Source organism: Notamacropus eugenii, chromosome 7 (assembly GCF_028372415.1).
Source record: "Notamacropus eugenii isolate mMacEug1 chromosome 7, mMacEug1.pri_v2, whole genome shotgun sequence".
Lineage (NCBI taxonomy): Eukaryota > Metazoa > Chordata > Mammalia > Diprotodontia > Macropodidae > Notamacropus > Notamacropus eugenii.
The window spans coordinates 136,640,570-136,664,776 of record NC_092878.1 but is presented as its reverse complement, the minus strand read 5'-3'; the positions used below and the strand labels follow the sequence as shown (position 1 = coordinate 136,664,776).

General features: G+C 34.8%; 1 protein-coding gene across 3 annotated transcripts in view; it reads left to right on the top strand.

Annotated features, from left to right (window-relative positions):
- The window catches only part of EIF4E (eukaryotic translation initiation factor 4E), a 46,139-nt gene extending 23,213 nt beyond the window's left edge, over positions 1–22,926 (top strand). For all 3 annotated transcript variants that reach the window (XM_072624220.1, XM_072624221.1, XM_072624222.1), the window contains exons 2-7: positions 6,273–6,379; positions 9,531–9,626; positions 17,920–17,983; positions 18,351–18,464; positions 19,317–19,456; positions 21,801–22,926. In XM_072624220.1, the coding sequence (XP_072480321.1) occupies positions 6,273–6,379; positions 9,531–9,626; positions 17,920–17,983; positions 18,351–18,464; positions 19,317–19,456; positions 21,801–21,915 (636 nt within the window). In that variant the 3' untranslated portion in view covers positions 21,916–22,926. The remainder of the gene's footprint in view (positions 1–6,272; positions 6,380–9,530; positions 9,627–17,919; positions 17,984–18,350; positions 18,465–19,316; positions 19,457–21,800) is intronic.
- Positions 22,927–24,207: the final 1,281 nt, after the last annotated feature.

Sequence of the window (24,207 nt, the reverse complement as noted above, 5' to 3'; positions counted from 1 at the left end):
AAAATCCTGTCAGAGAGACTGATGTTTAGATAGGACTCTGGAAGCCCTAGTTCAAGTCTTGCCTCTGACACAGCCTGGCTGAGCAGTGCCAGTCAAGTCATTTAATTTCTTGGGGCCCTAGGCAATTTGAAGACTTCATTGATAAGCAAGTACCAATCAGCTTTTGCTTTGATTGGATTTTCTCACCATGGCTCCCATTGCCAATAGTTACAGGTCCTGTGACCTGTCTTTCTTTCTGTACATACATATGTACGCATATATGTATATATGTGTGTGTGCGAATATATTTTAACTTATTTATTTAACTTATTAACTTATACATATATTAAAACTTAAGTATTAAAAAGGCATTGTGGTATAGGAGGTAGGAGAAGGGAATTTGGAGTGTTAGGAACAGGGCTGAAATCATCTCTCTGCCATTTGCTGTCTGTATTTATTTTGGGCAAGATATGGGTTTCCATTCACTTATTTAAAAATAAGCGATTTAGAATTGATATCTCTAAGATCCTTTCTGGTTTTAAATCTTTGAGAACTAGAGGGGGAAAGAAGAGGAGGGGTCTTTTAAAAAATCTTCATATGAAACATTTTGAAAGATTGAGTATTTTAAAAAATGATTCATTATTAATCATCAGGCATAAAAATCAAGATATAAAGTGCACACAGCACAGTAAACTCAGAATTGTTGTGAAGATTCTGGCTAATTTAGTTTTTTGCTTAACTATAACAAGCAAATAAAAAAAAAATACCCCTAAACTTCGTTGAAAGGCTTTGTTAGCAAACTTTTTGCCGTATGTGAAGTCAACAAGCACTTACTATGCGCCAGGGATACAAAGAAAGGCAAAAGCAATCCTTGCTCTCAAGGAACCCAGTCTAATAGGGGAGACAACATACAAACAACTATGTAAAAACCAGTGTATACAGGAAAGATTGGAGATTACCAGCAGAGGAGAAGGAGGAGAAAGGAATAGGAAGGGTTTTCTTTTAGGAAGACAATGGGATTTTAGCTGGGACTTGAAGGAAGCCAGGCAAGTCAGGAGATCCAAGAATGAAGAGGGAGAGCATTCCATTCATGGGGGACAGTCAATGAAAATGCAGAGTTTAGAGATGGAAAAATTTCAAGGAGACCAGCATTACTGTATTGCAAATTATGTGAGGGATGAGTAAGATACAAAAAGACTGACAGGTCGAAGGTAACCAGGTTGTGAAGGACTTTTAAAATCAAATAGGATTTTATATTCGATCTTGGAAGTGATAGGAGGAGGAGAGCCACAGGAGTTTATTGAATATAGGTCTTGGCATGTTCTGACCTGTACTTCCGGAAGATCAATTTGACATCTGGTGGGTGGGAGTGGAGTATGGACTGGAATGGGGAGAAACTTGAGGGAGGGAGACCAATCATCAGGTATCCTGGCATGAGCTGGTGAGGTCCTGGCCTGCCTTTGGGACATCCAGGTTGAGAGATGCTCAGTAGGTATTTGGACATGGGAAACTGGAAAGAAATAAATTCTAATTATTTGCATAGAGATAATTGAATCCTTGGGAGCTATTGTTTGTTCTGTATACTGAATATAATTTTTCTTTGAAGATGCTTCTGAGCTATCACTCTGTATACTCTTTATTTTATTATGACAGGCATTGTGGTAAAGAGGGCCAGCCTTAAAGCTAGGAGAACTTGGGTTCAAATCTTTTCATCTCACAGAGTTGGCTTTGTGACTTTTGATGAACAATCCATTTTTGTCTAACCTTGATTATAGCCCATAAATTTTCAACGGTTAAAGTCAAGCAAGGTCCTGGGACATTGAAGCATATTTAAAATCTCCATCTCACAAGCTACATTTCTTAACCGTTTTATGACATGTGGCATAATGCATGGTTTGAAGTATTTCACCTCCATTTGGGATTCAGAATTCTGTTTTTCAGTTTATCTCTGTATTGGTTTATCATTTCCTCAGTGAGAAAAACTATCCAGTGAAAAATCTCCAAATAATATTTTATGTTAGATATCTTACTGTATAAATATTCCAAGATCTTACCATTTTTACCTGAATTTCTTCTGTCACCAGTTTGGATATAGCCTTAAATGAAAAATTGAAATTCCATCAGTAAAAATTACTTGTCCACTCTTCCAGCACACCAGTCTTTATATTGTCTTGCCCTTGACAAGTGACTTAATGTGTCAGTTAACAGCTGTATATCTCTGTGTGACTAGGTCTCCCTACCTCACCCAGGCTAGAAAAGTTAACAACCACTCCCTGACCCCGTTGATTGGCCCCAAAGCTTTGTTGCCCCTTCTTAGGAGACCTACTGGCCCACTGCTCCTAGGGACTCACCTTGGTGTCATTAATACAGGTACCAGGTGAACCTTAGCCCCGCTGTATGTAGCTCTGACACATCCATTGGCCTCAATCTTTGTGGTAGAAAGATATTGCTAGCCTGTGCTATTGCACCTAGCCTGGGAGCTTATTTTTCACTGGTTAGAGCCACATCGAAACTCGAGTTTTCTGACTGCAGGTTCTCTGCTGTATCTACTGTGCCAGCTAGCTGAATTGAGTAGGTGGTAAACTATACTGGCAGTCAGTCCTAAGCTTAGTTTCACCGAACAGTGATTAAAACTTACTAAAGACAAAAGAAAATTTGTTTCCTAAAGGTTGACTTTAAAGAGTAATGGAAAATATCAAATTTGAGCATTTTACTCTTTTTAATATGCTTTTTAAACGGAGGCCGGAATGTTATTGGGCAGAGGCAAAAATAAGTAAATAAGGGGTCTAAGTTTTGAATTTCATAAGAAACCTAGGTTCCAATTCTAGTCCTCCCTTTTCTAAGCTATGTGACACCAAGTGTAGACATTTACTTTATCGGTGTGTGTCCTCAGTTAAGTTAGTGTAATTCTTTTACTACTGACAGGGTGGTTGTTGAGGTACTAGCAAAAGTGTCACGTGTGAGGGTGGGTGATGTTTCCATGTTATTATTCTGTTGTTTCCGTGGTATTTGTTAAAGTTCCATTAATTAATACATTTATGTTAACGTGAATGCAGTTTGAATCACGGAATTTGGTAGTTGCTGGGGACTTCCATGGTCCATTTAGTTCATTCATGAAAGAAGTCCATTCTCTCATCTCTTTTCACGCAGTCATTCAGCCTCTGTTTGAAGACTTCAAAAACATGACTGGAATCCACTGCTTCTCTCAGGGCAAATGTGTGATACAGAAAAGTAACTTTACTTTTTTGCCAAAATGGTTATTTTTTTTTTTAAATTAATTTTAGATCAATTTTAAATTAATTTTAGATTTTAATTTAATTTTAGATAAATTAATTTTAGATTAATTAAATTAAATTAATTGAAACCTATGTATACAGCTTGAATTTTAAGAAACCAAAACTTTTGAGGCATTTAATACCTTCTTTGAGGGGTAATCACACTCATTTCTAACCCCCTAAGGTACAGAAAGACCAGCTGGCCCATCACCTATATCCTGCTTTTTGTCATTTTGTCCCATTCATATTTAGATCAGCAGAAAATACGGAAAAGACTGATAGTAGTAAGCTACCATGGTAGAAATGGAGTAACATTTTGATACTTTGATAAGTCTCAATCTTGATGTTTTAGATGTCTTTACATTTTGACTCAGTTAATATATATTTATTTCTGAGGGTCAAAATTATTAATTACTAATATTTGATTTTTTTTCCATCTTATTGCTTCTTTTTTCCCTGATCTTTCTTTAAGGAAAGTAAAGTGAAATTTGAGTGGATGACAGTTGGAAGTAAGCTCTGGTGTGGCTTTTCACTTATTGATCATTTATGGCCATTCTATCACAAAATCTGATGCCTCCTGCATGGAAGTAACCCTTAGGTCTTTGAAAGTTATGTCAGCTGGACACATACTTTGGCAGGTCCTAGGTTGTAAGAATTGACACAGTTCTTAGAAATCTCAACACTGAAGTCTTGTAATTGATGTTTACTTGTAAATATATGACCTTTATACAGTGACTAGGTTGGAAATAGTATTGAAGGTCTAAAACATTGATTTTGAGCACATTCATCATATAAATGAAATAAAACACAAAAGTTGCTGATGAATGGAAGGTTAATGACCTCTTAAGAGTTACACAAATAAAGTTTAGTGGCCAAGTTGGTTTCATTGTATACCCAAGGACCAAAAGAATCTGTTTCTCTTTGTCTTCTCCCTTTTAAGTGCTCTTGGTGAGCATGACAAATAGCAAGAAAGCTATGATGAAAGTTACTGCCCCAAAACATCTTTTTCAGGGTGAAGACCTTGAGAAACTTTGTGAAGATCTAAACCATATCTTCCAGGTTAAGTCAGCATAGCCTGATACTTTGTGACTTTAATGGTGGACACAGGAAAAAATAATTTAGAGCTAGTTATAAAGAAATGAATGTGGCCTGGGGGTCAATAGTTAACTCAAGCATGAGACTTCAATGATAGTTCTTTCTGAGAACTTGGATAAACCATTGAATAATATACAAAAGGAAAATGAATGTGTCTTAAGGCAGGAAAAACTAGTTACTGATAGAACGCAATTTCAGTTTTAGCTTTTGTATGTAAAGTCAAGTCATGTCCAGTTAGAATAAAGGTAAACAAATTAGAAAAAAAATTAAGGGTGAGAAGAATACACAAGCCCAGATTCAACTTCATTGTTTAAATGGGCTTGTTCTCTTGGAAATTCTGGAAAAAGGGAAATTGCTAAAGTAAAACTACCTTGGCATGGCCTCCCCTTAGTGTGGAGCTGCCATCGCTCTTCCTCTGGCCAACTCTCTTCCCAGTTTGCGTTCTGTGGCCACATGAAAGACTGCTTGCAGCACTATAACTAATGCCCATGTATTCTAACTCCTCAATTTCTCTGTTATATTCTCCTGTGCTGAATGTCTGTGAAGTCTGTCTTGGAAAGAACTTGGAAGAAGAGGACGGAGACTGCATGTGTGACGTAGGCCTTAGAGTTACTAGGTTTCTTCCTGATTGTTTTTGTGATATTCATATGCTAGAATTAAGTTCAGAAACACATTTTCCCATCTAAGATTCCTATATTTCCATTAATATTTTCTTAAAATGTGTTTATGTCCCATTGCTTATTTTTGAGCAGTAAACAAGTTAATCTTTTTTTTTTTTTTTTTTTAGACATAGTATAATATCTTCATTAGGAAATAATTCTCACATCCAAGAGGTTCGGGAGAAGGAGCCAAAGTCATTGGGAACATATTTTAATCACTGATTCATTGATTATATCAGTAGTAAGGAGGCCACTATATCTTCCGTAGTCCTTGAAATAATAACATCATTCATTTCCTTTCTTTGCTTTGGTGATTATAATGACAAAATTTACTAAATTTCTAAATGATTTTGACTTTCTTAGTACAGAGGTTTTGGTGTTTTTTTTTTTAGTATAACTGTTAAAATAGTAGATTTTTCAAATTTTTATCTCAAAGTTTGTATATATCCTTAATGATATGTAAGATTTTCACATGGAGAGGAAAGGTACCAATCGTTCATAAGGAGTAGTTAACCTGATAATAGAATTAATAGTAATCTATTTTCTTGGTAATGAGAATCTAGAAAAAAAGACTTGTATCTAACAGCTATTTAATAATTGTCTGGTGAATTTAGATTAATGTAACATTACACTTGTGAAAAATTTAAATCCTTGTATTCTAATGATGACTTTACTTGGACCATGCCACTTGCTAAAATAATATGTGATCTACTTCAAAGAACTGGAAATTGAAGGGATGCCTCTGAACTGGGAAATGACTGAATGAATTGTTGATGTGATTGTGATGGAATATTATTGTGCTATATAGAAATAATGAGGAAGAAAAAACCTACAATGACTTACATGACTAATGCAAACAAAGTGAAGTGAGTAGAACCAGGAGAACGTTGTATACAGTAGCGGCAATATTGTAACAGTGATCAGCTGTGAAAGATCTAGCTACTGTGGTCCAAGACAGTTCCAAAAGACTGGAAAATGCAGATTGACTCATTGTTTTTCTTGCCTTTTGCGGGGAAAGAGAGGCAACATTGCTAACATAGAAATGTTTTGCGTAATTTCATGAGTAATGAAGTTTTGCTTGCCTTGATGGGTGGGGGAGAGATAGAGAGAATTTGGAACTTAGAAAAATGATGTTAAAATTTTTTGTGAAAAAAGAATTATGTGAGACGTCTGCTTGTAAAATGGAGTTGACATTTGAAGATTAAGTTAAATGAAACTTATTGTAGACCAGATTTTAATCATATATTTTGTTATTTTCCTGTAGGAAACCACCACCACTCCTAATCCCCCACCTGCAGAAGAAGAAAAAACTGAAACCAATCAGGAGGTTGCCAACCCTGAACACTACGTTAAACATCCACTACAGAACAGGTAAACCTTTTGAGCATGTCCCAGAAGGTTTAATTTGCTTTGTACAAAGTTTCAGAGCTGTGATTTCCTCAGCGTAGGAAAGACCTGATGTGGTCACTCACTCTACTTGTCTGTAATTTATAATCGTAAGAGAATTACCTAGAGTATTTCAGAAGAAAGGCTTGAACCTAGGTCTTCCTAGCCATTTGCATGTCATGGCATCGTCCTTTTTGAGAATGAAGGACAAACAACAATATTATATTTGTATGCCTCCTAGAAGTTTATAACCACTACAAAGATACTACATAATCTTTTAGTCCTGAATCTTTTGTGCATATATACCTCCTGTCATCTCCCTTCTACTCCATAAGTAATTCATGTACGTTAATAAGGTCATACAGTTGTCCATTAAGTTACTTGAACTTAAAAGATTTTAGGTTAAATGGCTCTGGCTGCAATATAGGACATTCTGCATGATCCATGTATAACTTGAGTGCAGTGGAACATGCATTTAAATGGCTAATTTTAAATAGTGCATAATATTTTTCAGCTGAACTATGTACCCCTGCTAGGCACTAGAAACACAATTTTTAAAAATAAATTTTCATTTCTGTGTTTTTCATAAAGTTGTGTCTTATAACAGAAGCCATCTGTTATAACAACAAAAACAAAAAACCCACACAAGAAGAGATAAAAATCAACATATTTTAAAAAGAACATTTTATGCAATTTTTTATACTTGCAAACCTAAGCAAGTAGGAGAAGAGTGGAAGCTGTATATCTTTGTATATGTCATCTTTGAGGCCATGCTTGTTTGTCATAATTTCATAGCATTCAGTTTCATTTGTTTTGTGTTTATTTTTTAGCCCATAGGTATGTATGGTTTTCCACCCTTATTTCACTTTACAAGTATTCCTCGTTTTTCTACTATACTCAAGTATAACGATTTGCATGCAATTTCCCAGTGACTATTTTCTTTGTTTACAATTCTGTATTGTTCCAAAATGTTGCTGCTGTGCATATTTTGGTATTTATGGAGCCTTTTTGTTAATGACCTCTTTGATATATATGCCTGCTAATGTAGTCTCTGGATCAAAGGACCTTTAGTGGCATAGTTCCAAATTGCTTTCCAGAACGGTTTTTACAAGTTAACAACCCTCTAACAATGTGTTAGTGATGTGTCTTTCCACATGTACCCTCCAGTGTTGATTGACTCTTCCCATTTTTTAACTTTGGCAGTGTTGGAAATACAAATATTTTTTAAAATGCACTGATTTTGCCTTTAAAGAGCATACATTTCAGCGGTTGATGGTATTCAATTAAAAATGCCATATGGTAAACTATGATAAAGACAAAAAACAATGTACAGCTGATAGTCAAAGGAAGGTGTAATTCAGGGGAAGCAATGTGTTTTAAACACCTGCTATGTGCCAGGACCTGTGCTATATATTCTACAAGTATCATCTCCTTTTATCTAGAAGTGAACTAGTTATTTGGGAAGATAAGAGATAGTGTGGTATAGTCAAATAAGTCAGCGTGCATTTATTATTATTTAACAGGCGATGTGTGTGTTATTTAAGTCACTGATAATTTGTTGAAGGTAGTACAAAAGGAATACTATCAGTGTTGTTACTATTACATCCAATTTCTTATGGAGTCTAGGCCTCAAAGTCATGTCCACCTTGTATCATCAGTTCCTTAATATGAGATGCCTAATTCAAGGTTCTAAATCAAGTAGTCTTTGCCGATCCTCAATTATAATGTATCTTCAAAAGAATGGGGAAATTTTTATGTATAATAACATACCACTCTCCTACACTCAATGAGAATGGGGAGTTTATTTACATTTGTGGATCAGCTAACTGACTTGATAAATTGCATATGTTGCACCTTATTATATGGTGCAATTCTTTGAAGTAGGTCATTTTATCCCCATTTCATAGATGAGGAAATAAGTCAGAGAGGTGAAGGGAACTGGTCATTCACTTAGAATTGTTCCTGTCAGGATTGACACTTCTTGAATCCAGGCCTCTTGAATCTAAGAGTATGTCAAACTCAAGAATGATGACTTCAGGTTAATGACCTCTGTCAGAGTAGTCTTTGTATCATTAATGAGAGGCTCTTAATACTTAATGACACCTAATTAATGTGAGGCTGATGCTTTTGTGGACAGGATTTATTTGTGATTTCTATTAGTGTTGATGCAGATCATCAAATTGTGTGTCTGGCAAAGTTCTTTGTATCACGGAGTGATTAAAGTTACTTGCCTTGTGGCCATACAGCTAGTAATCTATATGTAAGAGATAGGACCTAAACCCAGATGTCTTGCTGAATCTAAGGCTGGACCTCTATTAATCTTAAAATGCTGCCTCTTTGTAGTACACCTATACAACTTCCACATACTGAATCCCATTTTCCCATAAGCTTTTTTTCCCTCTTGTAATAATTTAGTTAACACAATTTTTAGTAATGAAATGTAAAGTAGTAGTAATTTTTCTAAAATAATTTACTGGCAGTCTCAGCTATAGCTGGTCCCAACCCTTTCATAAGGAGCACCTTTCAAAGACTAGTCTTGACTAAAAAGAATTGCCTCCGAGTTACAGATGACTGTGAAGCACATCCAGGAAACCTTTAAAGCCCGTTGAAAAGGGCCTCAGAATGACCAGAAGAAAAACTCTTAATGAGTTGTATTTCTTGTTATGCTTACAGTTAAGGTTCTTGATTAATCACACTTCATTTGTCTATCAGCTTTTCCTTAACTGTTCTTTATGATGTATTACAGATTAGAAGCTGGAATGGAAAGAGAGCTAACACCAATTCTATGATGTCGTGATCCTCTATATTGAGGGAATCAGTTGTGAAATGTCAGCTAGAAAAGGACAGTTGAAGGAAAATATGGCTCTTTGTACGTTTGAGAATATTGCTGTATTATAGTCTTGGTACAGGCTATATGATATATAAACATATATTTGTGAAATTTGATAGATTGCCACTATTTCTAGGATAGACTAGAACTCTTTATTCTTAATCTCTAGTGCAAAAGTCAACATCTCATTTTCCGTAACTCTTGTAAAAAATTCCTCTATTAGATTCTCTTTTTGGAATAAAAGTATATCTTCCTTACTACATTCACCTCTAATTCCAGAGTTAATTTTTTTTTCTTAATTTGTAGATGGGCGCTCTGGTTTTTTAAAAATGATAAGAGCAAAACTTGGCAAGCAAACCTTCGTCTGATCTCTAAGTTTGATACTGTTGAGGACTTCTGGGCGTAAGTAATCTTTTTCATTTTGGAGTTTTTAAATTACAGATTAGTTTGCTTTTATGATGATGATAATCATAGGTCATATTTTTATGTAGTTTGGAGTCATTAGCCATTAGTTAAATCAGTCTTGTAATCTGAATAATGTGAATATTAAAACTCCTTCCTACTTTCCTAAGAATTATACATGGAAGTCCTGGGAATCTTCCCTTCTTGGCAAACTTTCAGCCCCTGACAAGAGTATTATACCATTTTCCCTCCTGCACCTGAAAATATTTGACAATGGTAATTAAAACCTGTCACTATATTGCCTCATGACTAGGAGTTCTAGGAAGGAGAGGAGGGAAACAAAGTGGGGGATGCCTAGTGGTTTGAATCACCCTTGTAATCCTTCTCATGTGCTGCTGCCCTTCATCTACAATCCTTTATATATTCCTGTTTTTTGCCTCAGTGAAAAATAATGATCGAGCTTGTTAGAGAAGCCAAGTTAATGACCATAATTTTTTTTTCTCTTTTGTACTTGTGTATAGATTCTGGTAAAGATGATGAAATATTTCTTGATTCTTTTCACTGTAAGCCAAACAACTGAGCAAAATAAAACTGGAGTAGGACTTTAGTTTACTACTAATCAATACATCAAGAATTCTTATCACCTTGGAATTGTATGTGGTCCCTAAGGAACCTAGCATTGGAAAGAACCTTGTCCCGGACATAGAATTCAATCCCTACTCAGATCCAGAATCTCATCTACCCCATTTGTGACAGATGTCCATCTGCACTCCAGACAATTCAGTCTTTAGGTTAAACTAAAGCCTTACTCACTTTAAATTACACAATTCACCTTCTTGTCCCAGGCAAAAATAAGCCTCATCTGTTTTCTACACAATAATGTTTCACATGTTTGAAGACAGCTTTCCTTTTCCTCCCAAGTCTTCTCATCTTTATTGAGGCTTAACATTCTCAGCTCCATCAAGCTCATGTGGGATATTTTGACTCCTTCAGGATCCTGGTCATCCCTCACCCAGGAACAATTTCTAACTTGTCAGTGACCCTTGTTAACTGTACTGCTGTATTCTTTGAGTGCTTCTAATATCAGATAGCTCTTTTAAATGCCCTGTGACCCTGTTAACTCTTTGAGCTTATAGTCCATTAAAATCCTTAGATATTTTCTTTTTTTCTTAATAATTCCATGGGGGTTATGTGTGAGGCACAACTATTTACATTTAGATAAGTTAATGTAAATGAACATTTTTAAAAATAAATATTTCCTAAATGTTTATTATTGTGAAATTAATTTAGTATCAGTTTCATAAGTTTTCTCAGTCATGTTTTTTAAGACTATCAGGATAGTTCCTCTATTGCTCCCCGCCCCCTTTTTAATAGTCATACCTAATCTTATGTATAGTTCATTTGGTTTTGATTTTCCATTTTGTAGTATTTCATAGCTCAATTCCTTGTATTTGAAAATAATAATTTTATAGTATATTTCTTCTAATTTTCTTGCAGTTAGAAATAATATGCCTGTGAAAATTTTGTAGCAACTCCTTTTTGTTTTGATTTTGTTAAAACTCAGGATCTTAACAATAGTTTAAGCAATAAAATTATTAGATTAATTATAACTTTTATGCCTTTTTTTATAACAACTTTTTTCCCCCAAAAGATTAATATTGATTTTCAGTTGTACTCTTAGTGGATGAATGTATAAGGCTATAACCCTGCCAGCATTATATTTCATATAATTTGATGTGTAAGATAGAATGTCAGAAGTCTAATTGTCTCCTGATTATTTTTGAGATTGTGTATGTTTTCAAATGACTGTTAAAAATTTGTATTCTCTTGAGTGATTGATCATTTCATTTATATCATTTGACTACCTAAAGAATTAATTTATTTTAAAAAATTTAAAGAAATTTACCTTTGCATATTTTTAATAATTCTTTTGTGTTAGTTGCCCAATTTTTAATCTGACATTTACCATAAACTTTTCACCATTTGTTAGTTTTCTTTCCATTGGATTGTTTTAAAACAGATTTATTTTGATACATTCCTTATTACTTTTCCTCTGTTTGTTCAGTAGAATAAAGTAATCTGTCCATAATTAATCCCTAGTCCATTTTCTTTCCTTTATGTAGTTTGTTGTTTTTGTTTTAAGGTGAGGAGCTGTAGGTTTAGAACACTGACCTGGAATCAGGAAGACCTGAGTTTAAATCTGACCTCCAGTATTTACTAGTTTTGTGACCCTGGGAAACGCATTTGATTTCCATTTTCTTCAGTTTGCTCAAATGTGAAATGAACTTAGCAGTATTTGCCTCCTACATTGTTGTGTGAGAATGAAATGAGATGGAATTGATAAAGTGTTTGGCACATTGCTTTGCCCCTAGTGAGTGCTATGTAAATGCTTATTCCTTTTACTTCCCCTTTTAAATAAGTTTCCCAACAAATTGCTTAGACACATTCAAGGTTTATGTAGTAAATAATAATCCCTTTATCCTGTTTTCTTTTGATTTATCAAGGACATATTTTCTACAATTCTTGGTGGATGTATAGTATTTCTCTTTTATTCAGTTAGGTATTTTTTCACATAGTGCTTTCTAACTATCTTGCTGTTATAGTGTACAGTTACTGTTTTTATCCAGATACTGGATTTCACTCTTTAACCATGTCTTCACATGTTATCGTCATCCTGTCATTTTAGCCTGTCAGGATGTTTTTTTCTCTCTTGATTGCCTCATTTGAAATGATACCTTTTAGTCACAACTTGTCATGTTCAGATTTGATGAGCACGTCACACATGCTGTCATCCAAGTCATTGTTTAAAATTTTGGACAAGGAAAATCCCTGTGTTACTTCCACCATCTGGAGAGGTCAAAATTTTGTGTTTGTGACACAGTTCTTAACCCACCTAACCACTATTCTTCTCTCTCTGCTAACCATTTATTTGTATTCTGTCTTTCCTAGCCTGAAAGGCTCTTTCTACTTATGCAGAGAAAACAAAAAAAGTATTTGAAAAGTTCGCTGCTATTATACCATGTTGCTATTATACCATTTATTCCAAATAAACTCAGCGTCTTTTTTATCTCACTGTTCTCTCTCCTCATCGTGGCATAATGGAAGAAGTACAGGAGCCTGAAGACCTGGTGCTAGGCCCTGTTCTGCCACCTGCATCCTGTTTGACTAGGCAAAATACTTAGCCTTTTTGAGTTTTAGCTTTTTTATCTTTAATGTGAGAATACTTTCCCTAAATATTTCACTGAATTGTTGAGGAAAATCTTTGTAAACTACAGAGCATCTTAAATAAGAGCCTTTAAACTTATTTTCATATTTTGACCTGTTCAGTGCAAGTATACAATTTTTCTGAAGCTGTAACCAAAGTTTTCCTCAGATCCATATCTGCATAGAAAGCAACATTCCATTTTCAGTATATAAAACAATTTTGAAAATGAACTGTTTATCATCATTTTCTCTTTAAGCCAAGTCTTATGTTAAATCTTCTTTATTTCTTGACAATCCACTCCATTGACCCTCCCCTTCTACCACAAGCATTTATTGAATGCCTGTATGTGCTAGATACTATGGTAAGTGTTGAGATACAAAGAAAGACAAAAGATAGTCCCTGCTGTCAGGAAGCTCAGTCTGAAGAGGAGATAATGTGCAGACAACTACATATGAAAAAGATAAATTTAACAACAGAAGGAAGACACTAGAGTTAAAAGGGCATCAGAAAAGCTTCCTGTAGAAGATGGGCTTTTAGCCGGGATTAGAGGAAGACAGTCAGCAGAGATGAAGGTGGAGAACATTTTATGTCATTGGACAGTCAGTGAAAATAACAGACTTGGGAGCTGAAGTGTCTTGTGTGAGAAACAGCAAGGATCCAGTGACACTGAATCACGGAGTGTGTGGGAGTAAGGTATAAAAAGGCTGGAAAGGTAAGAGGCAGCCAGGTTTGGAAGAACTCTGAATGTGAAACAGGATTTTGTATTTGATCCAGGAAGCTATGGAGAGCTATTGGAGTTTATTGAATAGGGACATGAGTAGAAGATAGACTGAGTCAAGGAGACTTGAGGTAGGGCTGGTAGAGTAGTCCAGGCATGAAATGCTGAGGACCTATGCCAAGATGGCAACAATGGCAGAGCAGGCTTATAGCAGAAGTTTTGCAAAAGCAGAATTGACAGGTTTTGACAGCTGATTGGATGAGAGTCAGGCTTTAAGTCTGGGCGACAATGATGAAGTTAGGAAAAGAGAAACATTTGAAATGGAAAAGATAATGAGTTCAGTTTTGGACATGTTGAGAGTTCAAGATATCTGTGGGACTTCCAACTGTGGACATGTCTAATAGATATTTGGAGGTGAGAGACTGGAGGTTAGGACAAGAGTTAGGACTAGAGATAGAGATTTGAAAATCACCTGAACAGAAATGATAATTGAATCCATGGAAGCTGATGGGATCTGAAATAATATAGAGGGAGAAGAGAGCCCAGGACCGAACCCTAGGGGACATTCACCATTCACAGGTGTGACCTGGATGAAGATCCTACAAAGGAGACTGAGAAGGAGCAGTCAGACAGATAGAAGGCATGCCAAGGTAGAGCAGTATCAAGAAAACAAGAAGAGGAGGAATCAGCATTGAGAAAAGACTTCTAGATGTGTTAGTTAAAGATCTTTGATAATTTTGGAGGGAGCAATTTAAAGTTTAATGATGAGGTCAGAAGCCAGAATGCTGAGAGTTAAGAAAGTGAGAGGAAAAGTCAAATAAATTTTTTAAAAAGGGAGAGGAGAGGGAGCAAGTAAATGGTCTTCTGGAGGAATTTAGCTACTGAGGGGTTTCTCTTGGTGCAGTCCTCCTCCATGTTCACTTTCCTCTATTTATTAACACTTTCTGATTTTTTTTTTCCTCACTTACCACACAGTCACAAAAATTCTACTACAAATATTTTGAGATATACATACATATACTTGCATATATATATAGATGTGTGTGTATATGAACTTTTCTTTTGGTTCGTGACTTCCTTTAGGGTATGTACCTAGGAATAAAAATACTGAGTGAAAGTCAAAATTCAGTGCCTGTTTTTTCATAATTTCAGTTTTTTCTCCCCCCCAAAACTTTGGGACCAAACCACAGTTTCACTAACTTGTATTTATTAAGTATTGACTATTTCTGTGTGTTGTCATCTTTGCCATTTTGATGGATATCCAAAGAGTTTTAATTTCTGCTAGATTTGAAGCATTTTTTTATGTGGCTGTTGATAGTTTATATTTCTTCTTTTGGAAACTTTTATATCCTTTGATGACTTATCTGTTAACCACATAGTTTTCCTTCTCTGCTTTTCATTAATTTACTCAACTGGAGAGGCCAGCAGGTGTGGCCGTAGGGCCATGTATTGTTGGGACCAAGCAGTTGACTTTCTCAGATTGTGGTGGGTTTTCCAAGATTCCTTTAAGTAAGAAGGTTCATACTCATGAATGGGCAGGTAGAAGAAAGGGGAATATATTTTATTCCCTTAAGCTACTTGAGGAGCGCCACTGTAGCAAGTAATGTAGTTCTTTACTTAGAAAGGTAGAGTGTTAATTTGGACACAGTGCTCTGATAACACTTTATTGCTCAGTTCGTGTGGCAGAGGAAAAAGGATAGAGGTTGTTAGAAAGCGTAGCAGTGTTTATGCCTGTCACAGTTACAAGGGCCCTATCACTTCCAGGACAACATCTCACCCAGAAGTGACATAGGAACCATAAATTGCCAAAACTCTTGTCTTAGACTTGTCTAAACTGTCTAGAGAAACAAATAGAACAGTGTCTGTTCCTTCTTTCCTGGAGGCATTTTCCTCTAAGTTAAATTTTTGGAGGAAACCCACCTGAAACTGATTCTTCAGTGCTGGCTCATCCTGACATGGAGGTAACCTTGATTCATTTGGCAGGGGCAAGTTCCAGCAGACTCCATTAAGGTGGAAAATACAGGCCTGGTGACAGACCGTTTCTGTCCCTCATTCATGGACCAGCCTGTCTGGGGTAGAGAGATGCTTGAACAGTTTTACCAAAGAGTCATTTAAGGCCGTAGCAACCATCCGATCAGTTTCTGTCGGTGGAGGGAGTTGACTGTCTCCACTAATAAAATTTTAGGTTATTTAAGTGTTTGAAAGCTTTATGTAGAGTTTCCACCTTAAGATCAAGTTATGAACCTAATATTATAGTCATCATTTCTGCATAACTTGTATTTTTAATTTGTGTGAAATATGTCCTCCCCAAAACTGTCATGTAGGAGTCCATAATTGACAGGATCGTAAAATTGAAAGGGGGATGTCAGGAGATCATATAGTCCAACCCCTCTTTCCCAGTGAAGTGAGTACCTGCATCATCGCAGATGGCTACTCTCTATTCTGGTTTGGGATATCCTTGGGAATTGAGTGCTATTTCGGTGTTCTTATTGCCTTACTTTCAAGATAATTTTCCTTATGTCCATCAAAATACCTCATTTTGTGTCCTATTTCTTGCGCTTTCTCCTAACATAGAGTATTGCTAAATTAGGACTCAGCGTCCTCTTGTAAAGTTAATCCTTATCTCAGCAGTATGACGTGACAGGCAAAAAGGAATGCAGACTTAGGCTACATGAAGAGCACCAGTGTCCAGAATAATGCAGATTACCTACAGTTCTGTTATGTCCCATTGGTCAGGCTACGTAGAAATGATCATTTTCACTTCCATGTGGCACATTTTGGGATGAACGTGGACAGAGCCTAGAGAGCATCTACAAAAGGTTGAGAAGGATGGTGAGGGGCCTAGAGATTACTCTGTATAAAGGATCAGTTGAAGAATCTGAACATATTTAGCCTGAAGTAGAGAAGATTTGGTCAGGAAATGACTTTAAGTATTTGCAAGACTGCCATATGGAAGGAGATTGTGGACAGATTTGTCCAGGCATCAGGAAAGAGCTCGGAACAATTTGTGAATGCTGCGGAAACAAATTTAGAAACAAGCCTTCATGTTTAGTGTTTTGTTTTTCCTCAGTTACATGTAAAAACACATTTGTTTTTAAAACTTTTGAGTTCCCGATTCTCTCCCCTTCCATCTGCCCTCCCCCCATTGAGAAGGCAAGCAATTTCATATAGGTGATAAATGTGTAGTCATGCACACCAGCTATGTGCATTAGTCATGTTGTTCTAAAAAAAAAAAACCTAAGAAAAATAAAGTAAAAAAAAATGCTTCAGTCCATATTCAGACACCACCAGTTCTTTCTCTGAGAGTGGGCAGCATTCTCATCCTAAGTCCTTGCATTGCTGAAATAGCTAAGTCATTCACAGCTGATCATCGTACACTATTGCTGTTACTTTGTACACAATACATGCCACTTTGCTTCAGTCTTTCCAGGTTTTTCTGAGAATATCCTGCTTATCATTTCTTATAGCACAATAATATTCTATCACAATCACATATTACACCAATTGATGACATCCCCTCTATTTCCAATTCTTTGTCAACAGAAAAAAAGCTGCTATACATGTTTTTGTATGTAAAGGTCCTTTTCCTATTTGCTTTTTATCTTCTTAGATACAGCCCTAGGAAGTCATATTGTTAGGTAAAAGGGCGTGCAAGGTTTTATAGCCCTTTGGGTATAGTTCCAAATTGTCGTACAGAATTGTTGAATCAGGTCACAACCCCACCAATAATAGTGCATTAATGTCTCATTTTTCAAAGAGAAAACTTCTTAACAAGTAAGACTATTCAGAGGTGTAATTAGATGATTTGGCAGGTGTGAAGGGGCATTCAGCAAAGGGGTGGTTTTCAAAGCAAAATCTGGGTGACTATTTGTTAGGGCTATTGTAGCAGGGGTTCCCAGCTAGACATCTGTGAATTAGATGGGCTCTGAGATCTCTTTCATCTGGTGAGAGTTTGATTCTACATCACACATTTAAAAACAGGAATTAAGGCACTGTGTGACTCTCTTCTGCTCCAAGCTAAATAGTTCATTTTACTTAAATCTTTAAGCCTTCATAGTCATATAAACTCATATACCCCACTGTTCCTATAACAGTAAATCAAGTTAGGTTAGTTGTGATAAGTTGATATTTGGTGTTAAAGAAACATTAGACACTTTACATCAAGAACGGTTCATACTATCAAAAGAAAATTCTTGAACTTCATTCAGAAATGAAAATCTGATTAATAAACCCATTTAAATGGATAAGTATGAATTTTTAAATATCTGTCTTTTTGTCCTGTGTTTTCATCATAGTCTATAAAGGTGGTACTTAAAACTTAACTATGTATCATTTTCTTTTGTTCATAACTGTCATTTTCTTTTACATAGTTTATACAACCATATCCAGCTGTCTAGTAATTTAATGCCTGGCTGTGACTACTCACTGTTTAAGGTATGACTTATTAATTGCTGACTTTAAAATTAAGTGGACATGAATCATTTTTTAAGCTAAGAACTCCTTTGAAACCTGACCTGACAATATGCTGATATTATGCACATATGCGTTGCCACGTGGTTTTTATAGGTATAGTTTAGAAATAAGGAACTAATATCTTTATCCTAAATGGTAGTATATAATGGTGCTACAGTTTCAAGGGATTGTGCATTAATGGATGGGAATATTTATGGAGATTACTGAGATTGAGACAAAAGGAGGTTTTGTTTGCAAAACTACATGGCAGGGAGTTGCTATTTTTGGTTTGAACTCCAGTAATCATTTTTTGAAATAGTGTCTGATAATCTGTCCTTTAATTTCACAGGATGGGATCGAGCCTATGTGGGAAGATGAAAAAAACAAACGAGGAGGACGATGGCTAATTACATTAAACAAACAGCAGAGACGAAGTGACCTTGATCGCTTTTGGCTAGAGACAGTAAGATTTTTAAATTACAGATAATTTTTCAAGAGGCAGTTTAGAGTACTGGTGATATTCAATGCTTTGGAAACAATATTTTCATTAAATTGTGTCTTTCCCTTGCTTGAAAAGATAATAAGAAACATGCATGTGGGAAAATGTGAGTAATTGCTAATATACCAGTATATTGGCTAATATAATCCTTGGAGCTAATACATTTTAGGAAGTATGTTTGCTTGATTAGTGAATCACCCTAAGTATTCTAAGTGATGAGAATATACTTTGCCTTTAACAAAGATAGCTTATCTTTTTTTTTTTCTAAGAGATGTAGTTAGGGCGTCATGATAGGTAATTTGCATATTTAGACATTTTGGTCTTAGCTCTTGGCTTTTCACTTCATAGTCTAATTATTTCTTTGTTACGTAGTTGAGATAGCCAAGAGTCTTATCAATTGAAAGCAGTTTAAACCCCAGTTTAAAAAAAAACAAACTTTTTACTTTTTCTAACATCACGGGAATAGCATATTCTTATGTTAATTTGTAACCTACCTAGTAAAAGTTTTGAAACATGTTAACTATCTTGCCTGCTACATAAATATAAATGTTCTTGACTCTTCCTTAAAGAGTCAGAGAAACTAGTAGTTTATCTGTAACAGGTTTTCATGCGAGTTGAATTTCATCTGTTTCTTAGTCATCTGAAGAATTACACTGAATGACAAAATTAAGGACTAATTTAACAGCAGTGGAGTATCAGAGTATCTATCAAGTGAGCTTTGCTCTTTACAGGGCAGACACTTGGTAAAAGTTGGCTTAAAGTTTGAAGACCTATTGATCTTGGCGTAATTTGTTATGGACTTTTTTTCTTTGTTAGCTGCTGTGCCTTATTGGGGAGTCATTTGATGACTACAGTGATGATGTGTGTGGAGCTGTTGTTAATGTTAGAGCTAAAGGCGATAAGATAGCAATATGGACTACTGAGTGTGAAAACAGAGATGCTGTTACACATATAGGGTAAGCCACATTTCAAAATATTAATATTGCTAGGTTATTAAAGGATGAGGAAGCAAATTTTTATCTGTCCCTTGAGAATTAACTTAGATATGTGACCTTGGAGTATGTCAGTGCTTTCCATTGGCTTTCATGAACAATTTTCATTTAAATTTTTAAGAATTTGCATTCTTGTTTTCACTAGTACATGGCTCTATTCTCACTCTTGACTGTTCTGACTCTTATAAGTAGTGTTTCTCTGTGTCCAGTAATAAAACATTAATCTTTCACTTTGATTCACTATAATGTTCTGCCACTGTGTGGAGTGCTGTTATAACAAAATTTTGTTCACCAATGCTTTTCCACACTTATATTTAGTATCAGTTATTATGCTTTTAAAGTCAGTGACTCTTGATATTCTGAAAAAATCATACACACACACACACAAAACATGATTCTTAGTTTGGGGGTATTTAAGGGTGAATGAGAGGGGAAAGTAAGGGGGGTAATCAAGGAGACCAAAATATGGACAGGTTTCATGCTAGATTTTCCTTCAGAATGCTTATTACTTTCAGTTTTGATTGTTGCTATAGATTGATGATAACTATCTCTTTGGGCATTCTGTGTTATAGACACATTTAAAGTAATACTATTATTACTTTATTAAATATTGAATATTGCTATTTATTATATTACTAAATTTATTACTATTAGCTTTTAAAAATTCAATAAGAATATTTATTTAGGCTAGCCTTTTATATTTACAGCCAGTAATAAGTAAATGAGATGCAGTATGGCTTGATGCATAGAGGCCTTGAAGTGAGATGGGCCTGGGTTTGAGCTATGCTTCTGACTCACACTAGCTGTTCAAGTTGGTTTCTCATGCACCTTTCTTAGATTCTAAGTTATAAACAACTTGCCATTCTGCGTAGGTGAAGGCACTTCCCATGCAAGTCATTCCATACACTGAAAGAATCATAGCTCCACATTCTCCTTATAATAAATGTATTTGCTGCATGTGTATTGAATATGTCTTAGTTTTTGTTTTTATACATATATCTTGTTAAAAATTGTGGTAGTATCATTGAAGTATTTTGTATTTGTGCATATTATTTATACTTTTAGTGTGTAAATTTTTTTCACTTAGTTTAAATTGACCTCATGGATTCCAGAAATTTTCAAATTTTATAAGCAAAAAACTTTTTATTCCCATCCTGTAAAAGTAACCTAAAAATGTAACAATCCTTCATCCTCCTCAGTCATGCCTAGTAAATGATGTTAAGTTTCTCACAAATAATTAAGTCCCATCACAATTGAATAAATGGCAGTAGTTGGGTTGTTTTGTTTTATTTGTTTGGGTTTTTTTTTTTTTTAAACCTCCTGACGTCTCAGTTTGGCTTTTTTGAAACTGAATAATTGTGACGCTTCCCCTCTCCCCCAATTCTTGATCCTTCAAGTTGCCTAGAAATTCAACTGATTATATATGAACTTCTTAGTTTAGTTTTCCAAGGAAAGATTTTGTTCTTCATCTTTCATTGTTTGATGGTATTCTTTTTTATTGATACATTAATAAATTTAGTAAAACCTAAGACATATATTTCTTCTGTAGCTAAAGAACCTTAAATATGAGAGGTATGGTATGGTGGAACAATACTCCAAATAGCCACATTTTCTCAAGAGATACACCTTTTCTCAAGAAGATGGGTGTCATACCATATGGCAATGAAAAAGACCTTTGTTTCAACAAAATGTTTTACAAAATTATTAATCTAGTTCTTCAGAAGGTGCTTTGTCAAGGAGCAATATTTTAAGAATTTTTGTATTTTGAACCACATATAAAGCACTTGATGGCTCATATGTATTTTTTCTTTGTGCTGTTTTGTCTGTCCATTTTTCCCTGATAGATCATTTTCATACAAATAAATTCTTGTCTAGAGTATTGCTTACTCTGCTGATGTGTTTATCATAGCACTAAATTTGGAGACAAGAAACTGGGTTTAAATTTGGTCACTTATTAGCTGCCTTATTTTCCTCTTTTGTGAAAGAGGGATAATAATACTTGGGCTACCTGCTTTACAAGATTATTGTGAGGAAAAAGCACTCTGTACATCTTCCAGGGCACTGTGATTTTGCTTGCTTGTTCTTACCTATTGATAAAATTGAGCAGATTGATATGAAACAGAAATAATCAGCATGAGAAGTTAAAGTATAAACATGAATCAATAAATGAAAGAAGAAAATGCATGCATTTGTCTGTTTTATTCTCTGTTTTTAGTATATATTCTTGCCTGGAAGAATAATGATACATAAAATGCCTGTCTGTGGATACAAAAGTAATGACATCCTTTTTTTTTTTTCCCCTTTTCAGGAAGGTATACAAGGAAAGGTTAGGACTTCCTCCAAAGATAGTGATTGGTTATCAGTCCCATGCAGACACAGCTACTAAGAGCGGCTCCACCACTAAAAATAGGTTTGTTGTTTAAGAAGACACCTTCTGAGTATTCTTTCATAGGAGACTGCGTCAAGCAATCGAGATTTGGGAGCTGAACCAAAGCCTCTTCAAAAGCAGAGTGGACTGCATTTAAATTTGATTTCCATCTAAATGTTGCTAAGATATATGAGAAGTCTCATTCGCCTTTGTCTTGTACTTCTGTGTTCAAATTTTTTTCTATTTTGACTAGAGTAACTATTATCCCAATCAAAGAATTTACAGTACACATCATCCCCAGAATCCATGAATGTGTTCCTGGCCCACTCTGTAATAGCTTTCAGTAGAAGCATTACTATTACAAAAACATGTATCTATCCACAATATTCAGAAAAGAACTTGCATTTCTTTACCTTACAGAGAATTACTTTTGTTGTACATTGCATTGTATGCAGTAACATATTTTACTGGTTTGGAAGAGTATGATGCATACCATTTTCTAGCAATTTTCTTTGTTTCTTTTTTACAGCATTATTTTATTGCTGTAATCTATGCTGATGGCTGCTAGATTTAATTTATTTGTTTCCCTACTTGATAACATTAGTGATTCTGATTTCATTTGGTTTTTTTTGTTTTGTTTTGGTTTTTTGTTTGTTTTATTATTTTTTTTTTTTTTGCTCATGTAACATTGGTGAAGGATCTGGGTATATGACATAAAGGTGGAATAAACATTAATTTTGTGCATTCTTTGGTAATTTTTTTGTTTTTTTGTAACATTAGAGCTTTGCTACAAATTTATGCATTTCAGTCAAATCAGTGATCTATGTTTGTGTGATTTCCTAAACATAATTGTGGATTTTAAAAAATGTAACATCATAATTACATTCCTAACTAGATATAGTGTGTCTGTTTTTGTATCTTATGCTGTATTTTAACACTTTGTATTACTTAGGTTATATTTTGCTTTGGTTAAAAAATGGCTCAAATAGAAAAGCGGTCCCATTCATATTAAGACAGTGTACAAAACTGTAAATAAAATGTGTACAGTGAATTGTCTTTTAGACAACTAGATTTGTCCTTTTTATTTCTCCATCTTTACAGCCAGTATTTGTATTTTTTTGTTATAAGACAGTCTCTACTGTGTCTTTTATTGTTGTGTCTTCCAAGAAAAAAGCGTAAGTTTGGAGCTCTAGTTTGATTATTATGTTTATTAAACATTTTAATAAATCCAATAGGTAGTACCATATATATGGAATTAAATTGATGTGGCTTATCTTTTTTTTAATCAAGGTAATTTTCAGAACTAACTCAGTATATTTTGATGCTATTTGTTTAGCACTTAATTTGTATGAATATTTTGAATCTTAAGGGCATCATTGTCATTGATTTGAGGCAGTAGCTAATATAAAATGACTACTTGTTGAACAGTGATAGCATAGGAATATTTTTCAGTCCATTAAGTTTATTATAAATAAATATATGGATTTTGGTTTTTTAAAAGATGACGTGGAGTATTGTAAAATCCTTATATACTTTGAAAACTTAAAAAATATCTGTAAAAATAAATATTATTGCATTACACAGGTTAAGATAGTGTAATGCAATTATTTCTGAGCCTATGAAATTGAATATGGCTGCCAGTAATGAATATAAACTTTATTGAATTAAAATGAAAAAAATTATGTTCCTTTAAGTATAATTTATAACTTAAAGTGTTAAAAATCATAAAATTACTTATAGACTTTATAAAGGTCCTTCTTGTATACCTGAAACTAATACGAAATTAGTAGACTGATAAGCCTTTTAAATTTTTTAAAAATGTTTCAAGATTTTAAAGAATACTGTGGATTAGGGATCTCAAACCCAGGGTCATACCAGTTTGCATCCCCTTGTTCAGACAAATATATAATTTTCAAAATTAAGACTTCTTTGTGAAGATAAACAAAGAATTTAAATAATGCTGGCATAAATACATGAGTACTACATAATAGATACACAATTTGAGACCATGGTTCCAATAATGTATGCTAGAAAAATTATGCCAGTGCCTCAAACTTAGCTTCTGTTCTAGACTTGCTGGGTTCAATAGAAACAGCCTTGTATCTCAAGGCAGTAGGCCTGAGTCCAAATCCCAGCTCTTCCAATTTGCTACCTGTGTTGCCTTGGCAAGTCGTTTAACCTCTGGGCTTTAGTTTCTTCATAAAATAAAGAAGTTGGACTTGATGACCTCTGCGATTTCTTCCAGTTCTGGATCCCTATATTCTTTTATATGTAAAACTTAGTTAAATATCTTGTTAGCATTGAAGTTTATTATGGACTTTTACCATAATGGTCAAAGTTCAGATTA